Source organism: Suricata suricatta, chromosome 8 (assembly GCF_006229205.1).
Source record: "Suricata suricatta isolate VVHF042 chromosome 8, meerkat_22Aug2017_6uvM2_HiC, whole genome shotgun sequence".
Taxonomy (NCBI): Eukaryota; Metazoa; Chordata; class Mammalia; order Carnivora; family Herpestidae; genus Suricata; species Suricata suricatta.
The window spans coordinates 3,770,350-3,795,699 of NC_043707.1; the positions used below are offsets into that span (position 1 = coordinate 3,770,350).

A 25,350-nucleotide genomic window follows, 5' to 3' on the forward strand; every position below is an offset into this window, starting at 1 on the left:
TTAGAATCAAGCCACCAGGTGTTTATTTTTATACTATAAATAGAGTTCCTTATTCCCATTTCCTTCCATAATAGGTGAGATAACACAAACTAAAATCCATTTAGTGAAAAATCAAAGAGTAGTATCCCTAAATACCCATGAGCTAACACACAGCCCTGTAAGGCACTGAAGCCAAGGCCAACAGCAATACCGTACATTATGAAAATACTTTAATTTCAGAACCACAACACCCTCTATTGATGCGTGTTCCAGGGACAGTCTGGCTGACAGTTAATCTTCACTTGAGCACCAAAGGCCAGACACTGTTCTGGTTTCTTTAGGCCTTTTCTGGCACAGAGCCGTGATCTCCCCAGGAGGCCTCTGACAGAAAGTGGGCTCTCAGCCAGAATCCCGGGGTGTGTGTGAATGCAGTCGGCAGCCCTGAGGGGCCCAGTCCGTGGGTGCACTGGAAGGTGTGTGGAAGGAAGGCCTTTCGCCCTAGAGCACTTAGGCCTGGGGTGAAGGCCGGCCCGTGGAGCGGCTCGTCCACTTCGGTTGTCATGTGCTCTGGTTTTTGGGGATGCTTCCAGGTGTCACACGAGGAGTCTGTTGATGGAAGTGTGTAGGAAAAGGGACAGAAGAGGGGCATCGTGGTTGTCCAATCATCAGAGGATGAAGCAGGTACCTCACCCAGGTTGAATGACAGCGAGAAGGGCTGGGGTGACGGGCTCAGCTCTGGGCACGTTTGGAGCCTGCACAGGGAGGCCAGGGAGGAGAAGGCCCGGCGGTTCTGGCTAGGAGATGGCCTGCCAGCTCTCTGCTTCCAAGAAGGGGAAGAGGTGGGCCGGGCCTACTTCTGCCCGGACACCAGGACAGCCAGCTCCTGGATGGACATATCCTTGTTGACGTAGCGCTCGTACTGAGCCGGAGTCAGCCGTCCTTTCTGCAGGGCCTCTTCAATGGAGAACTTCCTGCCAGACTTCCTGTCGTGGATCACGGAGGACTCCCCGCTGGGACCCTTCACCGAGATTTCCTCCCAGTCACACTCCTGGCTCCTGAGTTTCACGAACATGTTCCAGTCGATGAGGCCGGCCCGATGGGCTTCCTCTGGGGACAGCTCCCGGCCCGTGTCCGGGTCAATGACCACGATGGAGCGCCGCAAGTGGTTCTCTCTCTGCTCCCTCTTGACGGCCACGGAGCCCAGGCGCTTCTGCAGCTCGTCGATCTCCAGGTCTTTGTCTTTGGAGAGCCTCTTGAGGTCGTCCAGCTCTCTCTCCAGGGACCACAGTCTGGAGTCCAGGTTCGTCCCCGAGTCCACTGTGGTGGTGTTTCTCAGGTCTCGGGTTTCTGTGGCTGCCATTTCCATTTCCGACTGGAGCCTCCGGGTCTCGAGCTGCAGGTTCTGCCGCTCCAACTGCAGCCTGTGGTTTTCTTCCCTGAGGAAGTCCAGCTCCTTGGACGACTTGGAGTTCGAGAACTCCAGCTCGGACAGCTTAGCCTCCAGCCGACTCACTTCTGCGTCCAGCTCCCTCTTGCTCCGGCTCTCCTCCTCCAGACTGCTCTTGAGCTTCTGGATCTCCTGTTCGGTGTCGCCTTTCTCTACCTGGACGCTTTCAGAGAAGACCACCTTCTCCTTGACCTCCATCTTCTCCAGGTTGACCAGCTTCTTTTTCAGGGTCTCGAGCTCGCTCTCCAGGACCTGCCGCCGGTGCCTTTCTTCCTCCAGCTGGACTTTGAGCAGCGAGTGCTCCCTGGCCTGCTGCGGGTCCTGCTGCAGCACCACCTTCTGCTTGAGGGTCACCTTCTCCCGGGCCTCCCCTTCCTCTTTCTCCAGGTCGGCCAGCCGCTGCTTCAGGCGCTGCACCTCCAGCTCGGCCTCCCTGCGCGCCTGCCGCTCGCGGTCCAGCTCCTCCAGCTGGCGCTCGAGCTCGGCGCGCCTGCGCTGCAGCCGCCGCAGCTCCCCACGCAGGTTGTCAATCTGCCGCAGCTCCACGTCGATGCTCTCGGTGAAGGCGTCCACCTCGGCCCGCAGGCTGGGCTCCTCCTCGTACTGGACCACCTCCTGCTGGACCACCTTCTCCTTCACCCGGGACAGCTCCTCCTCCCTCTGCCGGATCTTCTCCTCCTGGGAGGCCCGCTCTCGTTCCAGATCCACTTGTTTTTTCTGTTCCTCTGAGAGCCTGGCCCTCAAAGACTCCACTTCCTCTTTGGTTTGGGGGTCTTCCTGGAGCTGGAGGATCTCCTGGACCACCTCCTTGGTCTGCACCGGGGGTTTGGTGTCTTTCAAGGATTGGATCTCTTGCTTCAACTGGTAGATTTCCAAGTCACACCTTTCAATAAGTCTGGTCTTGCCCACAATCTCCTCCCTGAGCCTCTGAAGCTCCTTCTCCATCGCGGGGTCCGTCTTATACTTGATGACTTCCTTTGTCACCTCTTTGACCTCTACCTGGGGGCCCCGCCTCCGGAGCGCCTCCAGCTCGCTCTGGTAGCTCTTCAGCTGCTCCTCGGCCGCCCGGTACTTGCGCTCCTGCTCCACGAGCTCCAGGCGGAGGTCGGCCACTTCCCTCTCTGCCTCGGGGTCCGGCCGGACAATCTCCCGCACCTTCTCCTGCACCAGCACTCGGGCATTTTCCTCCTCCAGGGCCCAAATCTTGCGAAGCAGCTCAGTCTTCTCCCTCTGGTTGGCACGAGCCTTGGCGGCCTCATCCTCATACTGGCATTGGAGGTCGCTGACCTCCCTCTCGGTTGCCACATCCCTTTCCACCTTGAGAACCTCTTTCACCGTGATCCTCCCCTCTGCCATGGCCCGTTCCTTCTCCAGCCTCTTCAGCTTGTCCTGCAGGAAGCTCAGCTCCTCTTCGTGCTCCTCCCTGAGCTTACCCTCCCGCTGCTGGGCCTCCCGCAGCTGCCGATACTCGGCCTCCAGCTGGGGGTCATTCTGCAGTTTTACCACCTCCCTCTCGGTGACCTTCTCCTGGGCCCGGTCCTTCTCCTCCGCCAGGGCCGAGATGCGCTGCTGCAGGAGGGCGGCCTCCGCCTCTCGGGTGCCCTTCTGCCGCCGCAGCTCCTCCAGCTCCGCCCTCAGCTTCAGGATCTCGTCGGCCTGGGCTCGGTCCGGCTCGATGCGCAGGACCTCCTTGACCACGTATTCCTGCCCCCCGCCCCTGGCCTCCTGCTCCAGGGTGCGCAGCTGCAGCCGCAGCGCCTCCAGCTCGTCCTGCAGCAGCTGGTTCTTGTGCTGCTCCTCCCCCAGGGTCCGCTGCATGTGCTGGAAGCTCTCCTCCAGCATGGGGTCCGGCACCTTCTTCAGCACCTGCTTCTGCACCACCGCCTCCTGTGGGCGCCGGTTCTGCAGGGCGTGGATCTCCTCCTGGGTGTTCTTGACCTCCTTCTCCAGCTGCTGCCTCCGCTCCGTCTCCTCCTCCAGCTCCTTCTGGACCTTCCACGTCTCCTCCACCACGGAGCCTGGGGCGCTGCCTTGCGGGGTCTTGTGGCTTGCTGCCACTTCTGGCTGCTGAGAAAGAGACAGTGCATGGGTAAGGCTCCACCTGGCCTGGTCCCACATGGTCGGAGTGTACCTCAGGCCCCCGTAAACAGGTCAGAACGGTCACCCTGTGACACCTGCCCCCCCGGCCCTAAGACTCCCTCAGTGTTGAGTTCACGGAGTTCTAGGGTTACTTTAGAAGATGGTAAAACAAAGAGTTTAGGTTCTTAAAATAGTGGTTTATAACCAGGACAGAGCATGAAGCGAAACCACAGTCCTACCTCCAGGGCCGTGCCCAGAGGCTGTCGTCTTTGAGACCTGTACATTTTTAGCACGTGCCACATGTTCATTTTTCTGCACAAGCGGCTGTCCCCTGTTCTGCACTCTGCTTGCTGCACTTGGTACAGAGAGAGACTTCCATGGTGGTGCTGGGTCCCACTCCACCGTATGGATGGACAGATGTGGGCTTCTGAAAACCAGGTCCCTGCCCTGGGGACTTGGCAAATGTTTGTTGGACAGAATACATGTTGCTTTTGTGCTGACGGAAGCGCTGGCTGGCCAGCACTTGCGCTGGTGCCGTCCATGAGCCAGGGACACGGCCACCAGCTCACAGACTTTCACTGAAGCAGAATGAGCCTCGTTTCCTACCTGCCGGGATAGTTTTAAGTAGAATGTCTTACTGAGATCCGTTACCTGCCTCAGGAGACTCAGAGCAAACTCCAGGTTCTGCAGCCTCTGTCTGTTGATGGCGTTAACTTCTGTGAACTTGGCAGCAAGAGCCGCTTCCTGCAGGAGAGCAGTCAGCGAACAGTCAGCAGGCTGAGCAGGAGGGGGTGGGACCGTGCTTGAAAAGTCTGGCATTGCGGACAGAGGGTAGCTTCTGGTCTGTTGCTACCTGGAGCAGAACTCTAGTCTCAGCTGGTGGAGAAACTGGATTTAGAGCAGGAAGGCTGAAAGTCTGCAGCGGCCACGCGCAGGTCTATCTGAGCCTTAGCGTGCTCACATGCTGAAGGCGCTCCCCTCCGCCCCCCATGTGTCCTCACGTCCGGGTCCCTGCAGCACGCTCTTTCCAGGCATGTCGGCGTCATCGCCCGGGAACCAGGTGATCCTCTTTCCTAACCCAACTGGTCTGCACCCAGGAGGGCGCTCAGCCCCGGGGCCCTGTTGGGTGCGTCTCCAAGGCCTGCGTGCTGCGCCCCCGGGGCCCCCCCACAGGACTCACCTCTTCCCTCACTTTGGCGGCAGGGGACTGGAGCCTGGCTCTCTTGGAGACGTGGCTGCTCCTTCCATTCTCCAAATCAAGAAGGGACCTGAGTTTCTCTGCTTCTAACTCATAGTCCTGGGCGAGAGAGAGAGATGGCAGAGGGCAGACAAGTGCGCTCGAGGCACAACTGTCCTGCCCCGTAGCTGGCAGCGGAGGTCTGCGTGGCTGCATCCTGCAGCAACTGCCAGGTGGCTCTGAGAACCGTCGCACGTCAGCCGCTGCCAGCCGTGTCCCTGAGCGACCCAGGACATGACAGAAAGGAGGCCTGCAGTCCCCTCCGGCCCCAGACCAGCCCCTCCGGGCCTCAGATGTGACGCTCTGCTCTCTCCTCACAGCATGTGAGCCAGTGCTCCTGCTCCTGCTCCCGATCTCCCTCTTTATCCCTTTGCCGGCTTCATAATGCATCGACCTAGCCGTTTCTCCACCATCAGCCGTGTAGGTTAGTTCCAGTTTTTCTCTTTTGCTATCATAAGTAATGCTAGGAAGATTTTATTTATCCTCCTCTGTTGTTTTGCTTCCCCTGTGGGATAAATCCTCCCTGTTGACCGCTCCAAGCAGCAGTATCCCTGCTCCGGGGTCCCGGGTCTGGGAAGCACGGGTTTCCTACAGGGCTGTGCCGGCTCCCAGGGCTGCCCGCGGGGCCCGAGGATGTTGCGCCAGGCCCGCACCTCTCTGTCCAGCCCTCCTGGCGGGAAGAGGCCCTGCCGTCTTATACTTGGGGCAGGAGCCCCCCGGCTCACCTTGACAGCTTGCTGGTACTGCTGGGAGCAGGTGCAGACTTTCTGGACTTCCTCTTCCCTTCTTGCTATCTCATCTAGCAGGTTCTGCAAAACAACAGAGACTTTAAATAAACATAAAAATTAAAAAAAATTAAAAACAACAAAAACAAAACAACCCTTGACAGAGTAGCTGGATTCCTTAGACTGAAATTCTACTTGTGTAGTACAGAGTGCCATGAATGGCTTCCTTGTATATAGTTGTGTGTCACAAAAGGCAGGTCTCCGGCCCTGTGAAGAAGGGCCAGGAAGATCATTGTCCTTGCCAGGAAACCAGTGTGGACGGAGTGCTTAGAAAGGTCAGGCACGGCTCTAATTAATCTTACTCTGATGATCTCCGTTCTTCTGGGAGCTGTCCTGTATGGTAAGCACTATCATTACCTCCAGTTTATGAGTAAGGAAACTGAGGCACAGTCACCTTCAGTGAGTTGCCCATGGGGACACGGCGATTTGGGTTGGAACCTGGGATTGCATCTAGGCTGCTGGGGTTTTGTGTCCCTTGTCCTGTGCTCCTCACTCCCAAGACACTGCTGCCTTCCAGGGAACCGCGAGGGCCCCGCTTGTGTTGCTGTAGCCATTTGCTCATTGGGTCAGCCTGCGCGGACTGTCCCCTCTGGGCCAGGCCCCACGCTGGGCACCGAGGAGGGAGCGGGACCATCCATTCTTGTTCTCAGAGTTAGGTGCTGGCAGCCAGGCAGGGCCGAGGTCCGTTGAGGACCCGTCTCTGCCTGGCCTTTGCCTTCTCCCGCCAGGGCAGGCTGCAGCCACCACCTGACTGCACGTGTGGGCCTTGGCGACCTCTGACAGCCCCCGGGCCGCTGGCAGCCTGTGAGCACGGCGGCATCCGCCTTACCTTCTGATTCTTCAGCTTGGTCTCCATCTGGCTAAGGCTGTCTGTCTCCTGGGGCTCGTAGCTGGGGACGTGGGACAGGAAGTGGAGCATGTGGTCGTAGCCGCTGCGGTAGTCATCATACGCAGCCCTGGCGTTCTGCAGGCTCTGGGCCCTATGGTCGAGAGCCCGTCAGACCTCTGCCCCCTTTGGAAGATGCCTCCTACCTCTTTTTAAAGAAGTCATCTTTGCTCATGTTTTAAAAGAAGGATGGACCAAATATAACCTAACAAAATAACCTAAACTTCCCTCAAAAAGAATAGTGGGGGCACCTGGGTGACCCAGTCGGTTGAGCATCCGACTTCAGCTCAGGTCATGATCTTGCCATTCCTGAGTTCGAGCCCCACGTTGGGCTCTATGCTGACAGCTCAGAGCTGGGAGCCTGCTTTGGATTCTGTGTCTTCCTCTCTGCCCCTCCCCCACCCACATTGTGTTTCTCTCTCAAAAATAAACATTTAAAAAATTTAAAGAAGAAGCTAAATTATGGACTGTTAAGTTGGACTACTCCATGGCCTCGGTGAAGCACAGATAGGTCCACACGCACTGACTGGTGGAGATGCCTGCTCTGTTTCATGAGACTTTTAATCCACAAGTTCAGGTAGAAATCCCAGAAGCCGTTAGGAAACGTGAGCTCACTGAAAATAAGACATGAACACTGGTGGGACACAGCAAAAGCAGCACTTAGAGGGAAATGTGTAGTATCAAACACTTCTAGTAGAAAAGGAGGAGGCTCTCAAAGGAATGATCTGAAAGAAAAGCACCTGGCTGGGTCAGTCAGTTAAGAATCCCACTTGAGCTCAGGTCATGATCTTGCAGTTCAGGAGTTCGAGCCCCACATCGGGCTCTGTGCTGACAGCTTAGAGCCTGGAGCCTGCTTCAGATTCTGTCTCCCTCTCTGTCTGCCCCGCCCCTGCTGCTCACACACTCTCCCTCAAAAATAAACATTAGAACATTTCTTTAAAAAAAAAAAAAAAAAAACCTAAGCAGCAGTAGGAAATAATGAACAGATGCCCTGAGAGGGGAGCAGTGACTCGACAAGCCTCAGAAGGAACAGGAAGGAAAAAGCAGATGTGCAAATAGAACGAGGAATGGTATGACATCAGGAATGGGGCGGGGGGACGTCCCCTCACGTCCTGTCAACAGTGAAAGGACAGAGACTATGATGAACGATTTTATGCCAGTAAGTTGAGCCACGTGATGAGACAGGTTCCTTGAAAGACGCGAGCTGCTGGCCCGCCTCGGCAGCAGAGGGCCCAGGGAGGTCCGAGGCCAGGTAGAGGTTGGATTTGCAGTTGAAGTCTCACGAAACCCGCTTGCGGGTGTGCAAGGTCCCCTGTTGGGGAACCACACCCAGCGCTGAAGGAGGCGGGCTCGTTCTACAGGCTCGGCCAGGAAGCACCAGAGGAGGTCACCCGTGGGAACTCCTGAGGCTGACAAGGCACAAGGACAGGACAGGAGCAAGCAAGGCGCGGCGGATGTGGTGGGTTGTCATTCACGGCACACACACCCCTCCCCCAGCTCCTCAAGAACATTTCTGGAAGCATTCACGTATTGGTAGCCACGCCCACCTTGGGGTGGGGGCTGGTCATTGTCATCACCTTGAGGTGTTTGCTTCCGATGGATTGCTTCTCCCACAAGCAAATTCTAGAAAGCAAATGGCTCTCAGAAGACCTAAGCAGAGACCGCGGCGTGGCAGCGGCGGCTGCTCACCTGAGCTCCACCTGCTGGCGGAGGTGATCGGACCGCTGGCCCAGCCTGTGCGCCTCCGCCTCCTGGCGCTCCAGGTCCGGGCAGTGCTCCTGGAACGTGCTGGCCAGGGAGCCGGAGCACCGCTTGGCCGCCTGCAGGTTCTGCTCCACGTCACCGAGCAGGGACTTGTGGGCCTGCAGCTCGGAGGCCAGGGCCTGCCAGGGCGGAGAGGCAAAGGGTGGGCGCTGCGGCCGGAGCTCCGGGGGTCAGCGCAGCCCCACGCGAATGGCATGGGGCCTCCTGCTTTGCAGCGTGGGAAGCCTGGGTGGGGGAAGGACAGGGGCTTTGCCTCTGTGTGTCTCACACCTGGTGGTCATTTCTGCAACGTTTCGTTCTGGCACCGTGAACACAAGTCGTGAACACAAGTGTAAGAACCCTGCAGGGAAGGAAGCGGCATGTGCCCAGGACCAGCGTGGCCGACTGCTCTCCGGCTTCAAGACCTGGCAAAGGCTTTCTCTCTGGGCATTTCCTTGGCGCTGAGGTGAGAACCTCCGCATAGAGCAAGGACTCTGTGGACTGGTATGAGTAAGCATCCTCCTAAGGGCCCAGAGACCTGTGTTCCCACAACAGTCAGGCGGGCAGACGTGTGACGTGGCCCTGGGGCAACTGTGCAGATAAAGCAGACGCTGGGGTGGGGGCACCATGTGCGCCCAGAGCATGTGGCCCAGGCTGGCCGGATCTGCTCACCCAGAAATCCAGGAAATCTGGGCCGTTTATGCAGCTACTCGGTTTAAAAATCAAGCACCTGATTTCCACAAGCCACACCAGCCCCATGAGTGGCTGGGATGTATGCCTGGGGCCTCCGTCCACAACTTCTAACTTGGCCCCTGCAGGCTTTCAAAACCTGGGGGCCCGCTGCCCTGGTGCTGGGGGCCTCTGTCCCCAGGTCTCCAGACTCACCTGCAGCTCCTGCCCCTTGCCGTCCAGGGCCTGGGCCCCCTCGGGCACCGAGTCGTCCTGGGTCAGCCGGTTCTCGTACGCGGCCAGCGCCTCCCAGCCCTGCTGCAGGCTCATCTCCAGGCGGTTGGCCACGGCCACCCTGAGGACACAGGTCAGAAGTGAGGGGTGCCCGCCGGCCCTATGGGGCCCCCCTCCCCCGACCTCCCCACTGCCCGCCCGCCACACACTTCTCCTGGGCCAAGTCCAGCAGCTGCACCAGGCGCTCATATTTGCGGGTGATGTCGTCGAGCCGGGTCCTCAGCAGCGGGGCGCTGCCGCTGCCCGGGAGGGCCTGCACGAACTCCTCGCACTCGGCCGTGCTGCGCACCTTCTCGGGCTCGGTCTGCAGCAGCTCGCCGGTGATGTTCTGTGGGGACCAGAGCGCCTGGAGGTGGCCACAGCCCAGCAGCCCCTTCCCTCCAGGACTTTGTGGGACAACAGAAGCGGCTGAGGAAGCCTGAGCCCTCCCCGGGCATCCCAGGGAGTTGTGACGCAGGGTCTGTGACCACAGGAGTGACGGGAACTGACAGGTAAGGATCAAGCACCTCCTGTTCCAGGCACATCACATGGATGACGATCCATCTTCAGGGCAACCCCACGAGATGGGTACTAATCCTCTCCCTATTCACAGGTGACCCCATGACCGCTTAGGAAGGGCTGTGGTGTGGCCTGGCCGCACCCCTACCCCTGTGCCTGTCGTCCTCTGGCCCTGAGTGTCTCTGAAAAAACTGAGGCCTGAGCTTGAATAGCAGTCTGCGGTCACGCAACTAGCTAGAGGCTCCATAGTTCTGAGGCTGTGTGCGGCCGTGTGCTGCCGGGCACAGGGGCTGGTCACCGGTGTCATTGACACTGCCACGACCTGCAGGCAGAAGGCGCGTGGGGGCAGCATGAGCCTTGCTTGCCCTTTCTCCAGGGCCACGTCTGGGGCACCAGGGCTCTGGCGGCTCCTTGGCCATCAGTCTAGAACAGCCCCCGCTCACTGCCATCACTCAGGACTCCTGGTGGGGCCCTGAGGTGGGGATGACACTAGCCTGGCGGTACCTTCAGGTCCTTGGCCCTTTCAGCGCTGTCCTGCACAGCCCGGCCCTGCTCCAGCGGCGGCCGGAGGATCCCCGTGATGGCCTTCTCCTGCCGGTCCAGATCTCGGGCCACCTTGTCCAAGCCAGCCAACAGATGCCGCCCCTGCAGGTCAGAGGCGTCTGCCGGGAGGATAGGGCACAGTCAGGTGGCAGTGGGGTGGGGGGGAGTGGGGCGCCGAGAGAGGGCCCAGGAGACCGACCATGGCCTTCTGGGGCTGGCCTGGCCTCCCTCACGCCTGCCGCGCCCGTCCCCTGCCATCCCATGTGCAGCACAGACCACCCAGAGCCTGGGACAGTGGTCCTGGCACCCACCTCCAGGGCTCTCTGCCTTCAGCACCTCATGCCGCTGCTGGAGCGCTTTCTTGCTCCTGGCCGCCTTCTGCCGCACGCTCCGGTACTGGCTGCCCAAGCTGTGGGTGCAAACAGGGGCTGGGGGCCTGGGGCAGCCCACTGCCCCCTGCGCTTAAGACCCGGGACTCCAGGAAGGGGCTGGGCGTGGCCCAGAGAAGTTACAAGGCTCATCAGTGCTTGGGAAAGTGGAACCCTGGCACGTGTGCAAGGTTTGCTGTCATGCTGCCCTTTCTCTGCGTCTGGATTCACGTAGACCCTTCCTTCCCTCCTTTCTTCATTCTACGTTTTACTACCTAAAATCATTGTTTATTCCTGTCTTCCCCACCTAGTTATTCCTGAGGTAGTAGTACACAGTAGGTGCTCAATAAATACATGCCGAATGAATAGATGAAAGCATTCCTTGAATCACTCATTTAACCAAGGGTTCTTGGGGACATACTTTGCACCAGGTACCGAACAAGGCCCTGGAGACACCCCTCCCCGTGTGAGACTGACACCCAGGGTGTTAATACGGGGCAGTGTATGCAGTGGGAGAAGGTGCTGGAGCCAAGAGGCAGCAGCACTTCTCTGGGAGCCAGGGTGGAGGGGGAGTGGACCATCGGGAGACTTCACAGAAGGGGTAACCACGGAACTGTCATAATTCCAGAGGTCTGAGTCAACCAGGCTTCAAGCAGGTGATGGGGTAGGGGGAACAGCACGTGCAAAGGCCCAGAGACACTTGCAGAGAAAGTGCTTTCTGGCTATGCCGCCGACAGCCTGACATTCACACGTGGCAGGTCAGCCTGGCCGACGGTCGGCTGTCCCACTTGAGCCCCTGGGGGTGCAGGTGTGGGGTGGTACTTGCCTCCTGGGGCCGAGTCAGGATGCCCAGGGCTGTGAAAGGGGCCAGTCCATGCCGGCTCCCTGCTTTGTACCTGTCGGCCAGAACCAGGGCCTCGGGGTCCGTGGGGGGGATCACGAAGCAGACGGCGGGGGCGGTCAGCTTGTTCCCTGTGCTGTCGGTGAGGTCCCAGCTCTCCCCATTGTTGCTCTGCAGGGTGTAGCTGTAGCCCCGTGAGATGAGGCCCTGGTGGGGGCAGGCCGGTCAGAGGGCACAGAGAGGCCGGCCCGGCCCGTGACCAGGGCCAGGCGCCATCTTGGCCCATCTCCCAGGTCTTAGCCCATCTCTGGGGCCCTCCCCAGGACATGTCACCACAGAGAGCAGGGGGTCCAGCTGCACGGGGATGTGTTGGATTTGCTGTCTCAACACCCGCGTGGATTTCCCTTTGGGGAAGCCCCCGCCCCACAGTCCCTGACAATGCAGGCTGGACGTGTGACTCGGGCCTGGCCAATGAGGGAATGGCACCTGCCAGCCACAGTGACCAGTTTAGGCCAGACACAGGACTTATGCTGGCAGAACAGAAGACCAGATAACTGGTAGGGTGCTGTGGGGGTGGGCGGAGTGAGCCAACCACACAGATGGACACAATTTTCCAGAAAATCCCGTGTGAGGCCCGGAATCCGGCCTCGTCACTCCTAAGACCTTCCAGTGACACGAAAGGGGCAGCTCTGGGCCCAGCCTGCTCGGGGCTCCCGGGGCACCGGGGCAGCAGCTCACCTGGTCCCCCTCAAAGTCACAGAGTGCCTCCACGGGGATGGGCTTCAGCGGCGTCTCCCGCCGGTACTTGAGGGGCACCACCTGTTGCCCTCGCTTCTGCAGGCCCTGCACCACATGCTCGTACTTGTCCAGAGCCTTCTCCTGGTCCTGCACGCAGTGGGAAAGGAGCTGGGTGAGACCCCACCTCCCCCAGGCCAGAGCTGCAGGGGGGTGGGGGTGGGGGGCTGGGTGAGACACTGCCTTCCCCAGGCCAGAGCTGCAGGGGGGTGGGGGGCTAGGTGAGACCCCACCTCCCCCAGGCCAGAGCTGCAGGGGGGTGGGGGTGGGGGGCTGGGTGAGACACGGCCTTCCCCAGGCCAGAGCTGCAGGGGGGATGGGGGGTGGGCCCTCAGGGGGCCCGTCACTCACGTCCAGCTCCCGCAGCAGCAGCTCGATCTGGTACTGGTCCTTGAAGTCGGGGCTGTATTTCTGGTTCAGGTCGGAGTCCACCTTACACAGTAGCTCCTGGGCGACCTTCATGTCCCGGTGGAACTAGGGAGACCAGACGGCTGTCTCACGGACATGATCCGGCTATGGCTGCAAGCCCCCAGGCACGGCTGTCCCTGCCCCACTCTCTGCAGCTCGGAGCCACCCCTCCTCACCCCGCACAGCCCCAACCCTCCCCAGCCGGCTTCCTGGCAGCCTCTCGGTCCAGGGCCCTTCCAGTCAATCCACAGGAAGCCGCCTCTGGGACCCAGGAAGTTTTCATATATGTGTACCGTTAAGCTTAGGTTCTTTTCCATTTCTCGCTTTGAGTTAGGGACACCCTGACCTAAAAGCTACACTTTTCAAAGTCCCACTGCCCAGAAGACAAGCCTCCCCACTTTGCTCTAGAAAACGGTCTTGCCCATTTTCCAGCCCATCACTCCGAAACCACTCCTGGTCAGCTGTCCTCTGGGCTGTGACCCCAAACAGGGCTTTGGGGTCCCTGGGAAGCTCGCAGCCCAGTGGGGGTCCAGACACTGAACCAGAGGTTAATGGAGTGTCACCGAGTTCACGTGTTCCCAGGCCTCCGTGTGCTCAGGGGAGCAGCTCTTGTTAAAAATACACATTCCTGGGGAAACCGGTGTCCCCCACTGAGGACCGGGGAGATACTATGTGGTCTGCCCGACAACGGAATAGGATTCCGCCATAAGAGGGAATGAGGTTCTGATTCATGCCATGACATCGATGACTGTTGAAAACGTGAGGTCCAAGCCAAAGAAGCCAAAGACACCAAAGTCCTCATAACATGTGAGTCCAGTTTCACAAAATGTACACTAGGAAAATTCATAGGGACGGGGTGAGGGGTGAGGGGTTGGGGGAGGGAGGGACTGCGTCATGGGTGCAGACTCCTTGTTTGGAGTGATAAAGGTTCCAGAAACCTTTCCAAGGGGAAGGCTGCACAACACTAAATGTGATAAAGGCCACTGGATCGTGTGCTTACAAGTGGCTAAAATGGCAAACTTCACATTATATGAATTTCACCAAAATGAAAACCCCACGCTCATTCCTGGGCCGCACACTGAAGGCTGAGTCGCATGCCTCAGCCCTGTCGTCCAGGGAGGACAGGCCACGGCCCGGCAGGCTCGGGGCACACACACGTGCGCCATCACACACGGGCACTGGGAGGCCTCCGGATTCCTCCGCCGTGCTCTCAGCCACGGTGCTCCGGGGCCCGCGGTACCTGGTGGTAGTCCTCCATGTACTTCAGGTGACTCTCCTCACAGATGAGCAGGTTCAGGTACTCCTTCCAGTCTGCATGCACAGCCTCCATGTGCGCCTGCCAAGAGAAGGGGGGGGGTTTGCAGGTACCTGCGATGCCAAGGGAGCAGTGGCAGGATTCTGAACCAGAGAATGGTGGGGGAGGGAGCATCTCCACCCCATGGGTGTGGGAGGAGAGAGGGGTCATGGTGAGGAGCCAAGGAGGGTGGCTGTGTTCGGGTACTTGGGTTGTGCACGGCACAAGGAATAAGTAGGGGCTGCATCTTCCCAACGTGGTGCTCTTAAAAATTCTCACAAAGGTACCATAGCCCCTCCCAAATTCACGTCCACTTAGAACTCAGAATGTGACTTTATTTGGAAATAAGGCTTTGCAGGTGTAATTGATTAAGGATCTCAAGATGAAATCATCCTAGATTTAGGGGGGACCCAAGTTCAATGGCTGGTGTCCTTATAAGAAAAGGAGACAGGGCATGCCCGGTGGCTCAGTCAGTTAAACATCCGATTGCAGCTCAGGTCATGATCTCGCAGTCCGTGAGTTCAAGTTCAAGCCCTGCATCGGGCTGTGCTGACAGCTCAGAGCCCGGAGCTGCTTTGGATTCTGTCTCCCTCTGTGTGTGCCCCTCCCCCACACCCACTCGGTCTCTCAAAAATGAATAAATGTTAAAAAAGAAAAGGTTTTAAAAAAAGAAGAAAAAGAAAAAGAGCTGACACACAGACACACAGGGGAGGCAGTTATGTGACAACAGAGGCGGAGATCTGAGTGATGCAGCCCCGGCCAAGGAGCGCCAAGGACTTGGGCAAGCGTTCGAAGCCAGGAGAGACGCGAGAGCTTCCCGAGGGGACAAGCTGCTTGTCAACACCCTGACTTCAAACCTCTGGCCTTCAGACTGTGAGACCGTAATTTTCTGTTGTCTTTTTTTTTTTAAGTTTATTTTTTTTAAATCATCTCTACACCTAGCACGGGGCTTGAACTCACAACCCTGAGATCAAGCATTTCATGCTCTTCTGACTGAGCCATCCGGGCACCCCGGTTTCTGTTTAAAGCCACCCAGTTTGTGGTTGTTTATTAGGGCAGCTCCAGGAAACTACGACGGGGCAATGCATAGGCTTCAGAAGTCCAGGGGCCAAGGGCAGGACGTGGCACAGGAGACAATGAGAGGAAACAGGGTCGGACTGAACAGGGAAAGACAACATGATGGAGAACCAGACACAGGATGCAGGACCCTCATCTTGGGGCTGCCTGAGGCCACCCTGGAGGAGGCATCCCGTCCCAGGGCACACATACCTCAATGGAGTTCCTCCCAGGGTGCTCGGCGGCCAGCAGCTGGTCCCCCTCACTGTGCAGCTTGTTAATTCTCTCCTCTTTGGCCTCCAGGTTGCGGTTGATGAAATTCTGCACGGGGAGGGGGCGGAGGGGGCGCTCGGGGCCGTCCGGCAGCCCTGCTCGCCCTGCCAGCCCCGCCCCCGACGCCCCAGGCCCCCAGGCCCACCTCGTACTGGCGCCGGCGGCTGGGGTAGTCCAGGTTGCGGTCACTCCAGTCGTACTGCATGCGGCCCTTGGCCTGCTGGTCCAGCCAGTACAGCTCGTTGGTGCAGCGCTGCATGTAGTCTCGCAGCGTGCCCAGGTGCTGCTGCCGCGCCTGCGAAGCCGCCTGCGGCAGGGCGGGGGGCGGACGGGGGACAGGGACAGGGCTGAGCCTCCGTCCACGCCTCCCCCGGGCCCGGCCCTGGCCCGCGTGTGGACAAGCCCAGCTTGACACGTGCTGGCTGGCCCCCTCGGACAAGTCACATGACCCTCCAGAACGCATTCAGCACACGCCCGCGGAGCATGTGCTACGTGCCCTTCACAGCAGTGAATGGAACTGACATTTTCCGGGGAGCCTCAGTTTCCTCACCCGCAAAATGGGGATAACAGCTGCACTGATCTCATAGGGTGTAAAGACCGTCAAACAGTTGGTGCCCAATAAATGGGAGCGTCAGCAGCTTCTACTTCTGCCTTTGTCACGATCACCGTACACAAGGGTGGGAGGTGGGAGCACAGCAGCAAACTGCCACCGCCTTACACGTGAGGGGGGTGCGGGGCCGAGAGGAGAGGGAAGGGAGAGGGGCGTGTGCAGCTGCTCGGCTAACAGGGACTGTAGCCAGCCCGTCCGTGGGGCCCGCCCTGGGGCGGGACTGTGGTAGGGACTTCTCCCAAGGAGCTCTATTTTCATACAAACGAGGAAACCGAGGCTCCAAGAGGCTAAGTAGCTGGCTCCACCCCGGGAAGGAGGCATCTGCCCCAGGGCCCTTGCACTCCCACGTCTGAGGTGTCTGAACCGGCTGCAGCAAGGAAGCCTTTCTGCATCACTTGCACAGTTTTATTTTAAATTTTTTAATGTTTATTTTTGAGAGAGAAGAGAGAAGGGGCACGAGCAGGGCAGGAACAGAGAGAGGGGGAGACAGAGGATCCAAAGATGACTCCACGCTGACGGCAGAGCCGGATGTGGGGCTAGAACTCACAGACTTCAAGATCATGACCTGGACTGAAGTCAGACACTTAAGGGACTGAGCCGCCCAGGTGCCCCAACTTCCGCGGTTTAAAGAAGAATACATTCGGGGCGCATGGGCGGCTCAGTCGGTTGAGCATCCAACTCTTGATTTCGGCTCAGGTCGTGATCCCACAGTTTGGGTTCAAGTCCTGCATCAGGCTCTGCGCTAACAGTGCTTGGGACTCTCCCTGTGCTTCTCTCTCTGCCCCTCCCTTTCTCGTACACACATACGCTCTCTTGGTCTCAAAATACGTAAACATTAACAAATACAAAGAGCACATTCCTTAAGGATTCTGAAAAGGGAAACAGAAAACTTTTGCTCAAGCGCGCAGCATCTTACTTGGTGCAGACAGAAGGCACTTAACAAAGAGATAAGCAGCCAGTTGTAGGAGGGCTGCGCCAATGGGCTCCACCAGGGTTTTCCGTGAGCGCAGAGCAAGATGGGATGCGTCTCAGGTAGGGACTCAGGGTGCCGCCTCCTTCCCATGTACCCCGCTCATTCTGTTTGAAATGGTTACCGCCCCGCCCTCCCCACTCCGGGGGCCTCGCTCACCAGCAGTTTCTGGTACTTGGCCTGGAGTTCGCCGCTCTGCTCCTAGCGACAGAGTTGAGGGCACGGGTTAAGGGGGAGCTGCGGGCGTGGGCCCCTCCCTCCCCGGGCCCAGGCCCACGGCACCGCGGCGCACACCTTGCCCCCGTCCTTGGCCAGGTGGGCCCCGATGGCCTTGACCTCATTGTGGAAGATGTTGTGCTGCTCCACCTGGTGATCCACTAGCGGCAGGTCTGTCCCGAAGCCCTGGCTGCTCAGGTGGTCCTGGGAGGAAGGATGTGACCGGCAGGGGGTGGGCGAGGGCCCCGGAGACTCACAACCACCCACCCCACCAGCCAAGGAGGGGGCCAAGGGTCCCTGGGAGAGACACGGGGAGACACTGTCCCACTGAACCTCACTGTTGCCTCAGAGTCCCACACAGGTGTCATTTCCGTTGCACAGGTAGGGAAACCGAGGCCCAGGTCAGGTCAGGCCGCTGGGAGACTACTGGCTCCAGCAGCCACGCTTCTCCGCAGTGGAGGGCACAGGAAGGACGGCATCCGGCCAGAAATCTGGCCACTCCTCCTAGCCAGCCAGGACCCCAATAACCAGAGCTGGAGAACAATCCCAGGAGGGTCCCAGACTCTACCACTTCTGCTGGGTGACCCTGGGCTTGATGCTACACCTCTCTGAGCCTTGCCCTTCTCACTGACACAGACAACAGGAGACCTGAGGACCACCACTCTCCAAGGCAGGACTGTGGTGCCCATTAAACGGCAGGGTCCACCCCGCACACAGCTGAAGGCAGTGCCCTACCAGCTTTTCATCCACCAGCGCCGCCCAGTTGACCTGCGGGTCCACCTCCTTCACCGCCAGGTTGTAGATCTGCTTGTGCTTCCCGCGGAGGCTGGCCACGCGCTCCTTCAGCTGACGGATGCTGAGGGGGAGAGCGGCCATCCTCGTCAGGGGGGCTGGTTGGCAGTCCTGCCGCCCACGCCCCTCCCCCCAGCAGGGGCCTCGCACCCCAGCTCCGCCCCCCCCGGGACTTTCTGCTTTATGTCCTGGAAACACAGGGTGACCCGGTGGCCTTGGGTTCCAGACAATCACTAACACCTTCCCTCATCCTTCCTTCCCTCTCAGTGTTTCCCCCTGGATATGCCCTGAACGGTAGAAGGTTCTGGAAGACATTATCGGGTTCACTGCTCCCTGGGGCCCACCACTGAGTGGGAACCACAGGGGTGGTGTGGGCCATGACAGGAACAGTGCAGGGAGTCATGGAGGCACCAAGAGACCCCAGCCCCTGCCAGGGTGGGGAGTGCAGAACAAGGCGGGAGGCACCGTAGGTGCTGATCTATCCACACCTGAGCTGAGGGGCGGCTGGGGCATCGGGAAGCGTGAGGGCGTGCTCAACAGCTTGGAGGTCAGACAGCATGGTGGTCAGGGAGCTGTGGTCACACTATGACCAGAGCAGACCATGTCAGCCTGAGCCTCAGTTTCCCTGACTACAAAACGGGTCGTCGTGAGGATAATGCGAAGTGTTCGGCATGTGCTTGGAATCCAGTTAGCCCTCAGGAAACCCTGACTCGGTCCCCGGGATGCCGAGCGGGCTTGCAGGCCTCCTGCCCTGTCCCAGGAACCCACCGCGGAGGCGACTTACTCTTCAGCAATCATGTCTCCTTGGGGATGCTTCATGTGCTTGGCGATGGCCGCGTCCGCCTCCAGCACGTACAGGAGCTTCTCGGAGTCCGACACCTTCTGCAGGGTCGTGTCCCGGTGCTCGGGCTGTCGGCCCTCCTGCAGCCGGGCCAGGTCCTGTGACAGTCAAGACAGAGAGGGATTCAGTGGGCGCGGCGGGGGTGGGAGGGTCGGGAGGAGAGAGCCAGCTCGGGGCTCCCTGGTCCCGCCCAGCCTCTCCTCTGCCTCTCAGCAAACAGCCCAAGTGCCCACTGGGGGCTCCGGGCAGCTGCGAATGGAAGGGCACAGCCCTGCCCAGCCGAGTCGGGAGACCACGGGGTCAACAGATGAACGTCACAAAGGTGACTACAAGTTCCTACACATCAGTGTTTACCAAGCAAACACACCAGAGGTGGCCCAACGGGGACCTACTTTTATTTATTTTTATTTTTGAGAGAGAGAGAGAGAGAGAGAGGCGCCACACACGTGCGCACAGGGTAAGGACAGAGCAATCTATACTCAGCGCGGAGCCCCCATGAGGGTCTCCATCTCGGGACTGTGAGATCATGACCTGAGATGAAATCATGAATCAGAAGCTTAAGTGACTGAGCCCGCAGGCGCCCTGGGGACCTGCTTTAGGATCCAGTGGTCAGTGAGCCTCCTGTGAAGTGATGACACAAGAACTAAGGATGAAAGAGAAGAGTGTTCTAGGCAGAGGGAACAGTCTGTGCAAAGGCCCTGAGGCAGGAGAGGGCAAGCATGTGCCGGGAAGGCAGGCTGGAGGAGGCAGTGGGAAGGGCCTCAGCCCAAAGGGCCCCTGTGTCCTTAAAGGCGATGCCTTGAGGCTGTACAGGGTAGCAGCAGAGCCCTGGAGGACAGTGAAGTCAGCAAGTGGGACTGGGCCAGGTGGGAGCTGGTCGGTGCTGGGGTGGCATGTGCAGAAACGGTGGGTGGACATGGGGGAGGTACCATCAGGGTTGCTGACAAGCCCAGGGTCTCTGCTTATTTAGGGAAGAACAATGAACTGGCAGCCAGGACAGCAGGTGTCTGAACAGCCTGTGATTCACTTAGCCCAGCCACACAGCTGTGCGGAGCCCTGGGGACCCCAGGCCAGCCAGAGACACGATGACAGGCTAGTGACTGGGCTGAAGGCAGACTGGATGTAACACAGGGCCCCCAGAGGAGCCAGTGCCCCGCCCCCCCCAGCTGGGTCTCAGAGTCCCCGTCGCTGCCATGGGAATAAGGAAGAGGCCTCCAAGCGAACAGAGGAATTTCTCAGCAGTAAAAAGAAGGAGCCCCAACATGCTGTCAGGGGTGAGGCTCGGGGCTGCGGAGCGGGAAGCCGAGGGCCACGTGGTGTAGGGCTGCGCGCGTGTGAACGGCCCGGGTCCGCGAATCCAGACACAGACAGATGAGTGGTTCCCAGCAGCTCAGGTGGAAACAGGAGCTAACAGGAAATGGCACAAGGGATCTTACTCCGGGGTGAAGAGGGTCTGAAACCCATTTGCGGAAATGGCTGCATCACTCGGGGAAGTTACTAAAAATGAGCTCAGACCCCTGGAGCGGGAGCATTTAAGATCTGTAAACTCCGCCTCAAATCAACCTGTTACAAAAGGAAAAAGAAGTGAATGGAGGTGATGCAGTGCCTGGTCCTGAGGGGCCTCGGAGGAAGGAAGAAAAGGCGTTCGGCCCATCTGTCCCCACCCAACTCCAGGATGGCGGAGGGGCGATGGGCCCGGAGGGGCTTGGGTCGGGCCAGTTACAAACCACCACCACCAAGCATCAGGGCTCTTGGCTTGGATGGAATTTATCCACTCTCATCCCCAGTGGATCTGCAGCTCTCTTGGGCAGGTACGGTGTCAAAGATTAATGTTGAAACAGGGGGAAGTAAATTAATCATTACCTCATTCATGCAAGTGCCATGTGGGAATGCAGGCCATCCTGCAACATGCCAGGCGGGATGACAAAGAGGGCATCTGGTTGAGACAGTCAGCTAGCCATGGAGGAGGTCAAGAGTTCACCATCGGGCAAAACGGATCGATGGGGATAGAGGTCAGCATGGGGGCTACCCCTGGGGGCTGGGGGCTGGGAAGGTCACAAGCTGGCTTTCTGGAAGCCGTTTTGTGTCTTGCCCAAGCAGTGGTCAGGTGGGCACTTTCTATACACGTTACAGAATTTCTGGCTCAAGTACAAGGTTTTTACGAGTAAAAACAAATCATACGGACTGATGTATCTAATAAACCACACAGGGCACCTGGGTGGCACAGTTGGTCAAGCATCTGACTCGTGATTTTTGCTCAGGTCATGATCTCACTGTTTCGGAGTTCGAGCCCCATGTCGGGCTCTGTGCTGATAGTGCAGAGCCTGCTTGGGGTTCTGTCTCTCCCTCCCTTTTCTACCCCTCCCTCGCACACGCTCTCTCTCAAAATAAATAAACATTTAAAAAATTGGATGTGGGGCGCCTGGGTGGCTCAGTTGGTTGAGTGCCGGCTTTGGCTCAGGTCATGATCTCACGGTTGTGGGTTCGAGCCCCGCATGGGGCTCTGTGCTGACACCTCAGAGCCTGGAGCCTGTCTTCAGATACCGTGTCTACCTCTCTCTCTGACCCTCCCCTGCTCACGCTGTCCCTGTCTCTATCTCTCAAAAATAAAATAAAACATTTAACAAAATTTAAAAAAAATTGGGATGTATTGGTGGTTCAGTGGGTTAAGCATCCAACTTCAGCTCAAGTCACGATCTGGCGGTTCATGGCCATGTCGGGCTCTGTGCTGACAGCTCAGAGCCTGGAGCCTGCGTCCAATTCTGTATCTCCCTCTCTCTCTGTCCTTCCCCAGCTCGTGCTCTGTCTCTGTCTCAAAAATAAAGAAATGTTAAAAAAAAAAAAAGTCTTTTTAATTAAAAAAAATAATACATGACACATGTGCTGAGTGATAAAGCAAATCCAGCAGATGATGCTGGTGGAACCTGGGGGATAGAGACACAGACGCTCTGTGAAATTCAACTTTTCTGCACTTTATTTATTTTTTTAAATGCTTTTTATTTATTTTTGAGAGACAGAGAGAGACAGTGCAAGCAGTGGAGGGTCAGAGAGAGAGGGAGACACAGAATGTGAAGCAGGCTCCAGGCTCTGAGCTAGCTGTCAGCACAGAGCCCAAAGCAGGGCTTGAACCCAAGAACTGTGAAATCATGACCTAAGCTGAAGCCGGATGCTTAACCAACTGAGCCACCCAGGTGCCCCAACTTTTCTGCATTTTAAAAAGTTTGGCATAAAAGGTCACACATGTGGTCATATTGTACAATTCTATTTCTATGAAATATGCAGAAGTAAATCCACAGACACAGCAATCAGACTAGGGTTTCTAGGACTGCAGGGAAGGAGAAAGGGGACTGACCGGCTTTGGGTGTGGGGTTCCCCTTGGGGGAATGGAAGTGTCTTGGAAACAGATGGAGTTGGTAGGTGTCTAAATGCCATGGACTCGTACGCTTTCAATGGTTAATTTCATGTTATGTGACACTTCAATTTAAGAAAACAAGAATATTCAAGAGGAATTTTGGGTAATAAAATGAATAGTGATGTCTTCTGAGAAATGATAGGAAGGAAGGAAAGATAAGAAGAGATTAGTTCCTATGATCATCAGAGCATGGCTTCATTTTTCAGGTTTGTTCATTAGAGGTTAAAAAACTGCTCAAAATCATCCCCCAAGTACATCCTTGTTTCCGTGAGTCACTAAGGAAATAAAGTGAAAGCACTAGACACCGCCCCCTCACACATGCATGGGAAAAGGTCAAAAGATACGTCAAAATGTTAATCGCTGATCGATCTCTCTGGCGGTGGACTTATACATGATTTCATGCTGACAGCTCAGAGCCTGGAGCCTGCTTTGGATTCCGTGTCTGCCTTGCTCTCTGCCCCTTCCCCACTCTTACTCTGTCTCTCTCTCTCTCTCAAAAATAAAACAAACATAAAAGAACAAAAAAAAAATTAAAATAGAGCAGAAGAGCCGGGACAGAGCGGCAGCCTGAACGAGAAGTTGGCGTGGTGGGGCTGGGGGTGGGGGCAGGGCGGCAGGGAGAGGCTGGTGGACGCAGCGAGTGCAGGGGAGGAGCCCCCCCCAGGCAGGGAGCAGAGAGCTCCACCTGCATTTCCCGCCTTCTCTCCCCTCTGCCCGTCCGGCCCGCCGGCGTCTGGGCTGCCTGTGGACCGGCGCCCGGGTAGGTGGACACCTGCACAGTCCCAGGAGGGACAGCTCCTCACGACCTGTCCACCGTCCGTCCCCCGCTCCCCTGGACCCTCCTCCTGGCTGCCCTCCAGGGTGGGAATGCAGATGAAATACAGACCATCCAGTTAAGTTCAGATTTCAGAGAAATGATGGATAACTTTGTCGTATAAGTATATCCCAAATAGCACATGAGACATACATGAAAAGAATGTGTAGTGTGCGCCAAGTCAGACTTAACTGGATATTCTGTATTTTTATTTGCTAAATCTGGCAACCCCGCCTCTGGGATGCTTCAGGGGCTAGCTGTCACTGACTAGCAACCCTTGCCCTCTCTGAACCTCAGTTTCCCCAGCTACAAAATGGGTATAAGCTCAACCATACTGGGCTGGTGGAGATTCCAAGAGACGACTGGGGGCGCCTGGGTGGCTAAGTTGGTTGAGCGCCTAACTCTTGATTTGGGCTCAGTTCATGATCCCAGGGTTTGGGGATCAAGCCCTGCATCGGACTCTGCGCTGATGACTAGAAAGTGCTTGGGATTCTCTCTCTCTCCCTCTCAGAATAAATAAACTTCAAAAAGAGAGCGAGAGAGGGAAGATGATCATCTTGGCGTCTCACGGGTGTCAGTGCACGCCAGGCACCCGCACAGTACACGCTCCTCAGCAGACTATGGCTGAGCAGTTGCTGGCCCACGTCACGGAAGAGGAAACCGAGTCACAGACGGGGAACGTGATTTTCCCGGCCACTTCCTCTCTCTTCTCTGAAAAAGGAGGACTGCACGCAACTGGAATCGGTGGGAAGACCCAGCCCTCCATGCACCTGCTTCATCTCATCAACTCTTTCCAGCAGCCCAGGGGTTGGGGATGATCCTTCTTTCCCTCTCAGAGGGAATCACATGCACAGAGAGGTACAGTGACTTGCCCAAGGTCACACAGTAAGTGGTAAAGCTGGGATCCCAAGCAGGGCCTGGCTCCTTAGACCATAATTCTCCTCCAGACACGGTCCATGAGCCCCAGGAGCGGCTCCCAGGGTGGGGGACTGGTACTAACAGCAATAATGACCTTTCTCCGCCGTGGCATTACTGACATATGGGGCTGCATCACTGCGCAGGGGGTCGGGCTGTGGGCTGTTCAGCGGCATCCAGGGCCTCCACTAACTAGATGCCCAACCACCACACTCCCCCAGTTGTGACGGCTAAAAATGTCTCCAGATACATCCACGTGTCCTCGGCAGGGCGGGGAGCAAAATCCGCCCCCCAACCCGGGATGAGAACCGCCGAGTCAGACAAGACCGGCGGCACAGGGGGCACTCACGCTCTGCATCTTGGCCTCCGTGCCCACGATGTTCTTCTCCACCTGGTCGGCATTCTTCTGCAGCTGCTCGATCAGCTCGGACAGCTCCTTGTTCGAGATGCTGCGGGCACAAGACAGGCGGTGGGCCAGGGTCCCCCGCAGCTTCGGAGGGAGCCTGGCCGCCCACACCCTGCTCCCCAGCCCCCTGCCCCTGGCCCGGGACGACATCACTAAAGCCACAGAAGTGAGGCGGCTTGGGGCAAAGGCTTCTATTTTTCCATGGTGGCACAACACCTTTCCTGAGATACAACTCACATACCCTAAAATTCAACCTTTTGAAGCCTCTAATCCAGTGGGTTTTAGTGTATTCATAAGATTATACAGCTGTCACTGCCATCTAGTTCCGGAACGTTTTTGTCACCCAGAAAGAAACCCCATGGTTCCCGCAGCCCCCACTAGTCTACTTTCTGTCCCTATAGATTTGCCTCTTCTAGACATTTCCTACAAATGCAAGCACACACTTTGTCTGGCTTCTTTCACTTAGCATGGCGTTTCGTCCAGGTCAGAGCTGATGTCATTCCTTTCTAGGACTGAGGTTTCACTACATGAACAGGTTACGTTTCGTTCATCCAGGGCACTTGAGTTGTTTCCACCTCTGGGCCGTGAGGGGTCCTGCTGCTGTTAACACTCGGACCCAAGTTTCCGTGCAAACCCCTGGTACTTTCAGCCCGTGCGCTAGGCATAGTTCCATGGAGATGAAATGACACTAGGTTCCAGCTGGACACTGGGTGGCCTGCACACATCAAAACCTAACCCTGCCCCCTCTTACTGAGAAGCGGAGCTTCGTGTGTATCATGATCAAGTCAGAGTGGGGTTAGCACCAAACTGAGACCTGAAATCAGAAGAGTTCTCTCATTCCGCATACCTTTCCGGGTGGGGTGTTAGGAACAGGAGGGAGGTCGTGCAGGCAGAGCTGGACACCTATTCGGGCTCAAAGGTTTGTGATGAGCTTGTTGAGGAGCCTTACTGCGGCCTGTCCAGCCCCGCCCTGTTGCTTTCTTTAAACAAAGGGAGAAACAACAACTGGAGAGGGGATGCAACTTGGCCGATGTCACCCAGCCAGGCAGTAGTGGCCAAGTTGGCACTTAATTCCCCAATCTCCATCGAAAACCCTTTTGTTCTGACCCCACAGGGGAGCCTAAGCAGCCAAGAGCCTGAAATTTTCATTCCACCTGCACACATTAAGCACCTGCTGTA

The 25,350-nt window shown here is 57.5% G+C and overlaps 1 protein-coding gene across 1 annotated transcript; it reads right to left on the reverse strand.

Moving 5' to 3' along the window:
- PPL (periplakin) lies at positions 1-24,321 on the reverse strand. Its single transcript, XM_029949619.1, has 21 exons — positions 24,115-24,321; positions 18,568-18,722; positions 17,727-17,847; positions 17,070-17,195; positions 16,935-16,976; positions 15,341-15,502; positions 15,136-15,243; positions 13,813-13,908; positions 12,516-12,638; positions 12,108-12,254; positions 11,425-11,576; positions 10,472-10,569; positions 10,122-10,279; positions 9,269-9,447; positions 9,042-9,180; positions 8,103-8,296; positions 6,357-6,507; positions 5,468-5,551; positions 4,686-4,802; positions 4,157-4,249; positions 1-3,493 (listed from the first exon to the last, which is right to left on the reverse strand). Exons 1-21 carry the CDS (start codon positions 24,319-24,321, stop codon positions 830-832), a joined length of 5,316 nt encoding a protein of 1,771 aa, XP_029805479.1. The 3' UTR covers positions 1-829.
- Between the last annotated feature and the right edge of the window lie 1,029 nt (positions 24,322-25,350).